The sequence below is a fragment of the Hypomesus nipponensis genome, chromosome 4 (genome assembly GCF_054491055.1).
Source record: "Hypomesus nipponensis isolate SF chromosome 4, ASM5449105v1, whole genome shotgun sequence".
NCBI lineage: Eukaryota > Metazoa > Chordata > Actinopteri > Osmeriformes > Osmeridae > Hypomesus > Hypomesus nipponensis.
This window is the reverse complement of record NC_140364.1, coordinates 14994267-15007500: the sequence shown is the minus strand read 5'-3', so window position 1 is coordinate 15007500 and position 13234 is coordinate 14994267. Positions and strand designations below refer to the sequence as shown.

The 13234-nt window shown below is 51.8% G+C and overlaps 1 protein-coding gene across 1 annotated transcript in view; it reads left to right on the top strand.

Moving 5' to 3' along the window:
• Positions 1-12873, top strand: part of cdk6 (cyclin dependent kinase 6) — a 23836-nt gene extending 10963 nt beyond the window's left edge. Inside the window, exons 5-8 of the mRNA XM_084695446.1 lie at positions 6186-6295; positions 11782-11832; positions 12417-12552; positions 12724-12873. Coding sequence (XP_084551572.1) covers positions 6186-6295; positions 11782-11832; positions 12417-12552; positions 12724-12873 — 447 coding nt within the window. The remainder of the gene's footprint in view (positions 1-6185; positions 6296-11781; positions 11833-12416; positions 12553-12723) is intronic.
• The last annotated feature ends 361 nt before the right edge of the window (positions 12874-13234 follow it).

Sequence of the window (13234 nt, the reverse complement as noted above, 5' to 3'; positions counted from 1 at the left end):
CCAGAACTGTTCCAACAAGAGCCGTTGTGCCTTTTGTGTCTTCCCGTAACGATGATGACATTTCCTGTCTCTAAACTCTCACTTCCTGCGAGCGTTAGGTAGCAGGCCTCCTCTCCAACACCAGTGGTTGCAGTGGGAGCGGTGTTGGCCCTCTCATTGGTCCTCACTACTTCCTGTCCTACGACAATGGAGTGAGAACACTGGCAACTGCTAACGACGAGAGTGGCACACACACGCACATCGACTGATGACACTGGAGTATCAAAGTCAGTAGTTATCCTGTATTTAGTCTTGCCCTTCACCCCTCCCTCCCCCCCCCTCCGACAGGAAACTCCTGCGCTGTGCCACAACAAGCCATCGATATCTCAGATAACAGATGGAAAACAGACTTCTGGCATGCGTGTATTTTATAACCGTGGGCTCTGATGTGGTCAGATTCTAGCCGATGTTCAGTATCATTTGTGTCCTGTTCTTTCGTTGTGTTCATACTGAGAGGAGAGAAGGGAAAGAGGGGAATTCTCTTTCTCCTGACATGCTTGTTGTGGTCAGAGGAGGGTTTCCCCCTGCCAAAAGGACCCAGCTCAGATGTAAGAACTGTACAGTAACAGTTTAAATGCATCATTGTATGGATCTTTTCGATTTACACAGAGCTTTGCTGAATCCATTCCCCTGTCAGACACACATGGGGAGAGAGAGAGAGAGAGAGGGGGGGGGGGGGGGCAATGAGAAAAAAGGGCTGCACACTGGACAGCACGTGCAGTGCATTCTGGGAATGTTTAGATATCTCCTCAAACTGGTCTGGGGAAAATGGAAAAGTTCCTCTGTGCTCTTGTAGGAGCACACTAACACACTCATACACAGTGAGTCTAAAACATGCGCACACAGTCTGTACAAACATGCACATTTACAAATATAACTTTGTACATGAGAAGACAATCATACAAACAAGCAGTACAACACAATTTAAAGGGACATTGTGATTGGGTATTTCCTGTATCAGCCAGTTAGTTAACCAGTCAGCCAGTCAGCCAGTCAGCCAGCCAGCCAGTCAGCCAGCCAGTCAACCAGTCAGTCAGCCAGTCAGTCAGCCAGTCAGCCAGTCAGTCAGTCAGCCAGTCAGCCAGTCAGCCAGTCAGCCAGTCAGCCAGTCAGTCAGTCAGTCAGTCAGTCAGCCAGCCAGCCAGCAATCTAGCCAGCCCCAGGTCGGTCCTGCAGTTTCAGGCTCTGTCTATGTTCATTGTTGACGAGGTCTTGGCAACAGTCCAGGTGGGGAAAGGGGGACTGATTGGGGTTTGGGGAGGGGGGGCGGGGTAGTGGCATCTGGATATTAAAGCCTTGCCTGTACCAACAAAGAGAGAGGGGTGTGGGGGGTGGCAGTATGGAGTACGGGTGTAAGGGGTGGGGGGTGTTAAAAGAAGAAGAAAAAAAATGACAGCATATATCAGGAATTTTCCGACTAATGATGTTGGGATGTGGAAGCGAGAGAGGGAGAGAGAGAAAGGGAGGGGGAGAGAGAGAGAGAGAGGGAGGGGGAGAGAGAGAGAGAGAGGGAGGGAAGGAGAGGGAGAGAGAGACTGACTGAGCAGTCTTTGTTTCTCCCTCCTGGCCCCCACTTCGCTCCGCTCCGCTCCTCCACGCTGTGCATACTTTGGCAACAGTTGTGGGGCTGTCGTTTTCCTCCTCCCTCTGGCTCTGACGGTATACAGTTCAGACGCTGCAGTTTGCCTCATGTACAGTGCAGCTGCCGTGCTGCCCTGCTGGGCCGGCCTGCACTCTGGCCTGGCCTGAGGCCTGAGGCCTGAGGCCTGGCCTGCTTAGGTCCCTGAGAACAGCCTGCTTTTGGAAGGGGAGGTGGGGGAGGGAGGGAGTAAATGAAGTTAGTCTCTAGGTTTGGAAATACTGGTGTGTTTACAGCCTGGCTCACTGGTGGGCCAAGCATCCCTCCCTCCCTCCCCCCTCCCCCCTCCCCCCTCCCTCCCTCCCTCCCTCCCTCCCTCCCTCCCTCCCTCCCTCCCTCCCTCCCTCCCTCCCTCCCTCCCTCCCTCCCTCCCTCCCTCTCTGTCCCCTCCGCCCCACACTGTGAATCTCGCTGTCTCTCTCTCTCTTTCTCTCTCTCTCTTTCTCCCCTCTAGCTCTCCCTCCCTCCCCCCTCCCTCCCTCCCTCCCTCCCTCCCTCCCTCCCTCCCTCCCTCCCTCCCTCCCTCCCTCCCTCCCTCCCTCCCTCCCTCCCTCCCTCCCTCCCTCCCTCCCTCCCTCCCTCTCTCTCTCTTAGGAGTTGCAACAGTGCAGCAGGGAGATGGTGCATTGAGTCTTTCCTGACACGCACACAGCTTCCCTCAGATCAGGAGAGTGTGCAGATGTTAGCCTGACCCGCATACGATAGCTGCTAGCTGTGTCCCTGAGGAAACTTTTTTAGCTGTGTTCAGCTGCTAGCATCAGACCGTTAACCCCTTCACTTCCACATACGCCTGCAGCAGGGATTGTAAGTTACTCTGCAGATCTGGATGCAAGGTCTCGTGTGGTTCCCCTCACCACACATACACATAAAGCCCTTTGGTCTGACTCCATCGCTCCTCTATATAGGCTGTGCGTTAGGTGGACGGTGTGTGCAGTAACAATGTACGCGCTGAATGCTGTGACTCAGCTGTAATGAAGCTGATGAGGTCATCACAGTAGCCCCTCCCCCCAGGCCCCTTTAAAGGTGGAGGCCCCACTGAGGAGAATCCTGCTGGAGGTCTGTGTCTGGAAGGGGGTCTTTCATCCTCCGCTTCCTCAGAGAGAGGGAATGTAAACACTGGTCCCCAGCCAAGCCCACCAGCCCAGACACACACACACACTCTCTCTCTCTCTCTCTCTCTCTCTCTCTCTCTCTCTCTCTCTCTCTCTCTCTCTCTCTCTCTCTCTCTGTCTCTCACACACACACGCTATTGCATTGTTCCTGGATTGTTTTAATTCCAAAAAGAGGGGACTTCCAAAATGTGCTTGAACATGGTTGTTTGTGTGTGTGTGTGACTGACCATGTGACTGTCTGTGTTAGCATGCATTTCTGCATGCAAGGTCTTGTGTGGACCACCCTAGCATGCCCCCCTCTCTCTCACACAAACTCAGCCCTTTTGTCGTACTGTACAGTAGACTGCTACTTTGGTGGCCTGAGCCAGGGACAGAGGGTGGGAGTGAGGGTGGGGAGGAAGAGAGCGAGGGAGGAGGGAGGGAGAGAGAGGGAGGGAGGGAGAGAGAGGGAGGGAGAGAGGGAGAGAGAGTGAGGAGAGAGAGAGAGGAGAGGGAGAGAGAGCGAGGAGAGAGAGAGGAGAGAGAGAGACAGGGAGGGGGCCCAGGCGGATGTTGTGGGTCAGTGAGGACTGAAGGTCTGCAGGGGCTGTAGCCATTTCCTCCACAGGCCTGGGGGGGGGGGGGGGTCTCAGCAGGCCTGGAGGGGAGATGCTCTCAGCAGAAAGGAATGCCCAGAATGTTGTCCTTTAATATGCAGTCAGCCCTGTCTTCTTTATCTCCTCTACCAGGGAGGGAGGGAGAGAGAGGGAGGGAGGGAGAGAGAGGGGGAGGGAGGGAGAGAGAGGGGGAGGGAGGGGGAGAGAGAGAGAGAGGATGGGGTAGAAAGAAGGATGGAAGTCTTGTCAAACCTCAGGTACCTACTGTGCATCGTGGGCATGACTGCCTGCTGGGTACTGACGTACATCTTAGTCACCTGAGGTCCTCCCTCCAACTGTATCTAAGACTGTGTGTGTGTGTGTGTTTGGGGGGGGGGGGGGGGTGCGTGTGTGTGTGGTTGTGTGTGTTGCTTGTGTGTATGGGGGAGGGAGCGGATATGCTCCGAGCTGTACTTCAGTGTGCTGTGCTGTGGTTATTCCTAGAAGACTGCAGGCTATATTTGAGACGAAACCCATGTGTCTGTTCTGAGGGCGCAGGCTTTACGTGCGTCACACTCCTAACCCACAGGACAGAGTGTGAACGACATTGGACGAGCTCCACGTTCTTCATAGCTGCAGATGTATCAGGAAGCACTTTACAAACGGGGAGACACATGAGCGCTCACGTCGCCTCCTCAAGGTCTTCTGCTATGACGCTGGGTGTTGCTACGACGCTGGGTGTTGCTACGACGCTGGGTGTTGCTACGACTGCTGGGTGTTGCTACGACGCTGGGTGTTGCTACGACTGCTGGGTGTTGCTACGACTGCTGGGTGTTGCTACGACGCTGGGTGTTGCTACGACGCTGGGTGTTGCTACGACTGCTGGGTGTTGCTACGACGCTGGGTGTTGCTACGACGCTGGGTGTTGCTATGACGCTGGGTGTTGCTACGACTGCTGGGTGTTGCTACGACGCTGGGTGTTGCTACGACGCTGGGTGTTGCTACGACGCTGGGTGATGCTACGACGCTGGGTGTTGCTACGACGCTGGGTGTTGCTACGACGCTGGGTGTTGCTACGACGCTGGGTGTTGCTACGACGCTGGGTGTTGCTACGACGCAGGGTGTTGCTATGACGCTGGGTGTTGCTACGACTGCTGGGTGTTGCTACGACGCTGGGTGTTGCTACGACTGCTGGGTGTTGCTACGACGCTGGGTGTTGCTATGACGATGCAAAGACACGATCAGGTGGAATATGTTGCCAGAAAGAGCGTGGTAAAGGCGAGAAGTTGCGCAATGACAAGATGACGAAACAATCCAGTGGCATTTGCACCCCCAGCCTCATTCAGACTTCTCTCTCAAGTCAGACACACTCTGGAACACAAGTTTCACTGCTGCAAAATCTTCAATGGACTGACTTTTTTCTGTCTTTTTGTTTTTTACACATGTATTTATAGAATGAGTCTGTGCATTTGATCTCTGGTCACGTTACCCGAGATTACCGCTTCATGTCGGCCTCAACTTCCTCTCCGTTTCCACTGAAGCAGGAAGAACCAGACAAACTGTGACATTTGCACCCCCATACTGCCGCACATTCTAAAAAAGCCAACTGACCTGAAGTTTGGAGAAAAAAACGCGACAAGGGTTTTTTTGTTAAAGCCCAACCCTGCTGCCATTAAGCTCATTAGCTTTAGCATGCTGTGATGGTCAGTTAACGTTAGCATGGAGAACCGCAACGATAGCTATTAGCTTTAGCATGGAGAAATGCTGTTGAAGCCAGTTAGCGTTAGCATGGAGGAAGGCTGTGATAGTAATTAAGTTAGCATTAGGATACCCTGATTGCTGTTACTTGCTCATTGCATTCTGAAAAGGAGAAGTGGTGTGGACTTTATACAATTACCATTGTTTTGTATTTTCCCAGCATGCTTATGAGGTAAAATATTTAATCGCTTGGAAGGTGAGAACATGATATAGGATTGTTTAAAACATTTTTTTCCATAAACTGTCTCACTTTACCTGACTTTACCCTATTTAACTGTTTCTCAAATCAAAATAATGTGTGTGAATATGCATACGTGTCCGGTTGTGAGTCAGCTTATGAAGGACTGTGGGAAGTCAGATGAGTTTGCCCCACCACCACTTTGACAGCCAGGCTTCTATAAATCTAAGAAGCTCGCTCCTCCAGAGTTTACACACAGATTAAGCCTCGCACATTGCGTTTGTGCTTACAAACATCGCTGTCCGTCCATAGCGTCCATGAGCAGGGATCACATCGGCTTCTGGCCAAGAGCTGTTGGAAAAATCTGAGGCAGGAAAGCACCTGGAACCAGTCCACGCTCTCGCTAGGGGTCACTGGGTTTCCCTACTGTAACTGTTAACAATGTCTGGCTTTGTAGCTGCTCCCGTCTGTGCTACAGGCTAGGCTACGTTTTGCGTGCTCTCTGTGGGGAAACGGGTAGGCTTTTGGAAACTGCATAGCGTTACGACACAAAATGGCCGCCCGGATGTCTTTTGAGGGTCGGTTTGAGGAAGTTCAGCCCTCCTCTCGCACTTCAGCCACACAAACACGAAACGATCTTCTGTATTTGTTTTCTTAAGGCTGGGTTGGGGCTGTGATATCTGTCAGATTAACGTGCCATGACAACACATGCTCTAGTGTACAAACACACACACACACACAGGGCCCTTGTGGTGCTGTGGAAAGAGCATCCAACACAGACCTCCCCTGCCAGATATGATTTCATTTCTTATGTAACACCTAGAAGCAGACATAGAAACATGTATTCCCTTTGTGTGTGTGTGTGTGTGTGTGTGTGCGCGCAGGTGGTGACGTTGTGGTACAGAGCTCCAGAAGTCCTGCTCCAGTCCAGCTATGCGACCCCTGTCGACCTGTGGAGTGTAGGGTGCATCTTCGCTGAGATGTTCAGGAGAAGGTGAGGGTTCACGCACACACACACACACACACACAGAGAGACACACTCAGACACACACACACACACACACACAGACAGACACACTCAGACATGTACACACACACACAGACAGAGAAGATGAGGGTTCACACACACACACACACACAGACACACAGACAGAGAAGATGAGGGTTCACACACACACACACACACACAGAAGGTGAGACAACTCACAGTCCAAGTTTAGAGAAGTTGGTTTTGCCAACCCAGACTAAACACAAACACCCACAAACACAGAGACACAACACAAAAACAAACAGAGCCGCGTTCTGACACAAACATTACTTAGGTGGTCTTCATTGTAGGATCATGCACTAGGCTAGTTTTTAATATTCTGCTACTTTGAACAAACAAAAAAACATGCAAATTCTGACGTGTTTTCGACCTACTTCAGACCTACTAAGGTTACGTAAAAAATGATTTCATTCAAATTGTGTTTCCACTTAAGACACCTGGCTATCTTTTATCAACCGAAGAACAGCCATTCTGTTGTGGGTTGGGTTATCAAACTATTCAAAAGCTAATCTCTGATTACACAAACTGCTGGCATAGCAGCCAACTCAGGATTCAGTTTCTTGATTGGGGTGTTTGTCAGTTGGTGGTTTAACGCTCAGTGCCACACAAATAACTGATATCCTGAACTCTCCTTCTCTTTGGAAAACACTGTTAAAGAAGCCATGCTCACTACTGTTATTTGGGTGCGGTTTTGTAGTTGTGTGTTGTAGGTAGCGGATTCAAGAACACCCAAAGTGATATATATGGTATATATTGTGTGTTTTTACGGACTGTGTTGTATAAGGGCTGGAGACTAGGTTAGCTTGCTAGGTTAGCTTAGCGTTGCTAAACACATGGCGGTGTGTAAGATAAGGCTTCTAAGGCTTCTGGGCCCAGAGCCAGGGGGGGGGGGGGGGTGAGAAGGGGGGGGTGAGAAGGGGGGGGGGTGAGGGGGGGGGCAGCTTCATGTTTCCTTCCCCAACCGTCCCGACAGACACACAACCCTCTGTGCAACTGTGGAGACACCAGGGGGAGGGGGGGGGGGTGATAGAAATGTGTAGTGTGTGTTTTAATGTCTGTGTACTTGGGAGAGGGGATAGCAGCTGTGTGTGTGTGAGAGAGAGAGAGAGAGAGAGAGAGAGAGAGAGAGAGAGAGAGAGAGAGAGAGAGAGAGAGAGAGAGAGAGAGAGAGAGAGAGAGAGAGAGAGAGAGAGAGAGAGAGAGAGAGAGAGAGAGAACCCATGTTTCTAAATATGAAGGGGTAGGATCACTGAGTGTGTGTGTGTTTGATAGAAAGATAGAATGTATGTTCATGCATTCTGTGTGTGTGTGGTGGTGGGGGGGGGGGGGGTGGTATGTTTTTCCTCTGTAGCCTGATGACAATGATTGCTGATTGGTCCCTATTGTGCCAGAGAGGATGCTGGGACCTCATGGTGATGATGTAATCAGCCGGCTGCAGAGCTAGAATGAAGGCAGATTCTGTATCCTGTCGTTCCACCAAGACCTTGAGGGATACTGGAACACACAGAGTGCTAATAATAACTGTTTCCCCATTCAGGGAGCACTCGCTGTATGGGAAATGGAGAAACTCGGGGAAAGTCTTTTGTTGACCAGAACAAAACTGTACCTTGCTGAATATCTTCCTTTTGATTGGTCTCACACTCTTTCGTTCTCTCTCTCTCTTTCATTTCTCTTTCATTCCCAAAAAATAGTTGCTTTTTGCAGCTATATCGTGTGTGTGTGTGTGCGTGTGCGTGTGTGTGTGTGTGTGTGTGTGTGTGCGTGTGTGTGTGTGTGTGTGTGTGTGTGTAGGTAACATCTACCCTGGGTGTCCTCATATGAACTCTGGGTGTGTTCTACTCTAACTTCACTCAAAAGTACTGTTCACTAGACACACACACACACACAAACCCAAGCTAACTGCAGTCTCAGAACAGTTAAAGTTTGGACACAGTCATGACTTAAGAATGACTGAACATTTGACCAGTTCATTAACCCTAGAAGTGTGTGTGCTGCTATGGTGACTGTTTCCCTGCCAGCAGTTAGCATCCTGCCAGCAGTTAGCATCCTGCCAGCAGTTAGCATCCTGCCAGCAGTTAGCATCCTGCCAGCGGCTGAGGAAGGCTAGGTAGGGACATCTCATCCTGACACAATAAACTGTGAAAGTGTGTGTTGGTTCAGACCCTGGACCTTGTCCAACTGTGACTGGAGGCGAAAAGCTTGGCAGACTGTTTGATGCTGCTGAACACAGCCACTTGGTGCTTTCCTCTCCCTGTCACCTTCTCCCTCTCTTCCACTCTCCCTCTTTCTCCCTCAATCACCTCTCTCCGATTTCCCTCTCTCTCTTCCTCTCTCCCTTTCTCTTTTTCTCCCCTGCACCTCTTTCTTTCACCCTCTCTCTCTTTCTCCCTCCCTCTCTTTCTCCTTCTCTCTCCTTCGCTCTCTACTCTCTCATGCAGGTGATTAAGATGGCTTTTTAAAAGGCCACCTGTTAGAGATTAAAGGGCACCTGGGAGAGAGACAGAAAGAGAAAGGTAGAAAGTGAAGAGAGAGTTTATGTTGTCAGACTCCTGGGAGTGAGGAGAGAAAGAACTGCGAAAGATGAAAGGGAGAACAGAGAGGTGGGGTTACATATCCAAAATGTCATTACTTTCTTTATTGCAACTTAAGGCAATAACCACTTAAGGTCTTAATGCACACGATGTTCTCTCACGTCAGACCTGAACCTTTTAAAGTAGTCGAACTTGACGGCTTCATATCCTTTCAGGAGACAGCAGACAGTGAACTTGCCGAGCTGGTGTGTCCAGTCAACACTGTTTTCACACAGTAACAGACCGTTCTTCAAGTGACTGTCAGCGTTTAGTCTGGGCCGTGACAGCTTGGTGTCATGGCTGACGCTAGTCTGGAGAGTTTCTGGAGGGTCTCCAGGCCCCGAAGCCTTCAGCCTGTCCCTCAGCACGGCCAGAGGAGGAGGAGAGAGAAAAGAGAAGGAGAAGAAAGCATTCAAATCCAGCTTTTCTGAGTGCTAGGACTGTTGTTAGCCTCCCGCTTCTGGCTGTCAAGACAGGAACACACCAAGAACATCTGTGGAGAGAGGGAGGGAGGGAGGGAGGGAGGGAGGGAGGGAGGGAGGGAGGGAGGGAGGGAGGGAGGGAGGGAGGGAGGGAGGGAGGGAGGGAGGGAGGGAGGGAGGGAGGGAGGGAGGGAGGGAGGGAGGGAGAGGGAGAGAGAGAGAGAGAGAGAGAGAGAGAGAGAGAGAGGGAGAGAGGGAGGGAGGGAGGGAGGGTTGAGAGCTATTGACATTCCTCCTTTGTAAAGGTCGGATGTGTTCTGTAGGAGAGGCTGTCACAGTGAGCAGCCTCATTGATAAACCCTCAAAGACATAACTACACACACACACACACATATACTAATACACACATAGACATAAAACTACACACACGCAAACCTACACACATAGAACCACACACACGCAAACTGCACAAACACATGTGCACGTCTCTCGCTCTCTCATGTCTAATCTCCTTTTCACCCACACACAGACAGGCACACACTTGTGTGTGTGTGTGTGCGCACACATTCCAGAGGTTGTGTCAGAGGAATGTGGGACAGAAGGGTGGCAGCGTGACTCAGTGTGTCAGCACACACACCCTCACCCACCTCTTACCGTGTGTGTGTGTGGGGGGGGGGGGGGCTCAGCGCAGCCAGTGTCAGCTTTGCTGGACTGTAGTTTCCATATCCAGCGAACTTCCCTGGTTTAGAAAGCACCTCTGGGAAGAAGGGGCAGCAATACTTGTTTTGGCATGAAGAACTTTAAAGGTGATATTTTTCCTCACAGGGAACTGGTTGGTTTGGAGCACAATGTAACTTTGCAGTGTGTAAACCCTCCAGTTTAAAGACACAGCACAGGGCACACACAGAGAGCTCTGTACAGGTCTGCCCAGATAGCAAGCTAGGACCATAATGCCATGCCTTGGTACCTGTAGCAAGTTTATATACGCAAGATAAGTGTCTTAGGTTAGTTCGTTTTAAAATTGCTTATCCATATACTACAAGTTTGTGGTGCGCGTGTGGATGTGTGGGTGTCTGAGAAGGTAAGGAGAACTTAGTCTCACAGCCTGAGGGAGAGAATCTTAGTCATCTTTTGAATGTACACGGCTCACCAATCCTGTATTATGTTGACATCTGCTGGTGATTTGAAGGGATCCTAACAGGCGGATGGAAACACAGATCATTTGAAATGATTCCAGTTAGTTTTTTTGGTTGCTTTGTTTGAACTTGTCGTGGAACACATTAGACTCTTATGATTAGAGAATGCAACGCGAGATTACAGTTCCGCTGAACACTTTGTCACGTTAAGATGGGCTTTCGTGTCTGATCATAGTTCTTTTCAAAGAAAGCATGGTTCTTAAACTCTCTCTCTTTAATCTGTCTGTCTCTCTGTTTCTCCCTCTCTCTGTTAGAATAATCCAACTGTTCTTTCACACGGTACTGCACCCCCTTCTCCCTCCCTCCTTCCTCCCCTACCTCCTTCCTCCCCTCCCTCCCCTCCCCCTCTCCCTGTCCAGAGAGCTAAACCAGACGAGTCCACCTGGGGATGTGAGTCTGTTACAGCCCTCGTGGCTGCTCATGAGCTTTAGAACAGAGCTCTGCTGCTGGTGTGCCCATGCCCAGCCCACACCAAGCCATGCCCGCCCACACCCTGCCCATGCCCCGCCCACACCCTGCCCATGCCCCGCCCACACCCTGCCCATGGCCCGCCCACACCCTGCCCATGGCCCGCCCACACCCTGCCCATGCCCCGCCCACACCCTGCCCATGCCCCGCCCACACCCTGCCCATGCCCCGCCCACACCAAGCCATGCCCTGCCCACAGCCCAAACACCCACCCACCCACAGACCCGCCCATGCCCACAGGAACCACCAACGGTCTCTGCTCCGCTCCCTCTCTCTCTCTCTCTCTCTCTCTCTCTCTCTCTCTCTCTCTCTCTCTCTCTCTCTCTCTCTCTCTCTCTCTCTCTCTCTCTCCTTTCCTTCCCTTCCCTTCCTTCCTTCATCTCTCACCTCTCTCTCTTCATCCCTCCTCCCTCGCTCCTCTACTGCAGCGTGGGGGAGATACCCTGGCATAGACATGTTCCAGTTTTCCATGTTATTCATTCAGCAGATTACTTTATCCAAAGCAACAACAACAAATGTGCGTATAGGAAGTCAAGCAGAAGATCAAGGATCAGAAGATGGAACAGTTTGTCACTGAGAAGTATCAGTGTAGCTCCAGGAGGCTGAACCCGTCCATGCCTGGCTGTCAAAATACTGTGTCCATGTCACCAGTCACCAGTATTATGTCATTCAGCAAAGACTATTTTGACGTCACTCACCCGAGCACGTGATTGGCTGTTATTGTGACTGTGAGTCGCTGTGTGAGAACTTGAGCCTGTCTCCTCTCTGTCCTCCAGACCTCTATTTCGAGGAAACTCAGATGTGGACCAGCTGGGGAAGATCTTTGAGTGAGTAAAGTCACATGATGCATCTACCATGCCAGACAGCCTTGATACTTACTGATAATGATGGTCATAACTGATGACTTTGTGTAAGACTGCAACCATAGTGCTGATAATAATGTAAACATTTCCTCCTCTCCCTTTTCTCCCCCTCTCTTCCTCCCCCTTCTCCTCCTCTCCTCCTCCTCGCCTTCCCCCCCATACTCCCCCTCCTCCTCCTCTCCCCCCTCCTCCTCATCCTCTTCCCCCCTCCTCCTCCCCCCTCTCCTCCTCTTCCTCCTTCTCTCCTCCTCCTCCCCCCTCCTCCTCCTCCTCCCCCGCTCCTCCTCTTCTTCCCCCCCCTCCTCCTCTCCTCCTCCTCCGCCCCTCCTCCTCTTCCTCCTCCTCTCCTCCTCCTCCGCCCCTCCTCCTCATCCTCCTCCCCCCTCCTCCTCCCCCCTCTCCTCCTCTTCCTCCTCCTCCCCCTCCTCCTCCTCCTCCCCCGCTCCTCCTCTTCTTCCCCCCCTCCTCCTCTCCTCCTCCTCCGCCCCTCCTCCTCTTCCTCCCCTCTCCTCTTCCTCCTCCCCCCTCCTCCTCCTCCTCTCCTCCAGTCTGGTGGGGGTCCCTTCTAAGGAGGACTGGCCCCAGGAGGTGGCTCTGCCCCAGAGCGCCTTCTCTCCTCGATCCTCTCAGCCAATAGAAAGCCTGGTCCCAGACATCGACGACCAGGGGAAGTCTCTGCTCATGGTCAGCATCACTCTCCCTCCAACCCTTGCTCCCTCCACACATCCATCCATCCATACCTCCACACATCTATCTATCCATCCATCCACAAGTCCATCCATCTGTCCATCCAACCATCATCCTACCAGGTCTTTTTAACACACACATCCGTCTCTCTCTCTCTTCTCCTCACAGCAATTCCTGGCGTTCAACCCGGCCCGGAGGATCTCTGCCTTCTCCGCGCTGACCCACGCCTACTTCCAGGGTGTGGACAGTGAGAGTCAGAGTGTGTATGCTGCTCAGCCCCTCCTGAACAAGACCCCCCTGGGGAAGAGGACCACCTGACCGGGGGGGGGGGGGGGGGGAGGGGGGGGGGTAGAGGTAGAGAGAGAAAAATGGGGTTGGAAAGAAAGGGGGAATGGGGATGGTGGGAATTAGAGGGGGCGAGAAGGAGGTGGAGACAGAGGAGGAAGAGGAGAGAGAGACGGCTACAGAGGAAGAGCAAAAAAAGAGACAAAGATGCAAAACTGTCTTTCATCCCATGAACTGTGAAATGCTGCTTGTAGGATGATGTACTTTTTCAACACTGCCTAGAAGAAAAGCCCTCCGGGGTTAGAAGGTCGAGGTCTGGTTTCTCCACGAGCTGCTGTCCTGTGTGAGCACAGTTTCGGCCCGAGACAAGGCCCATTCGATGGGTCACGGCGGG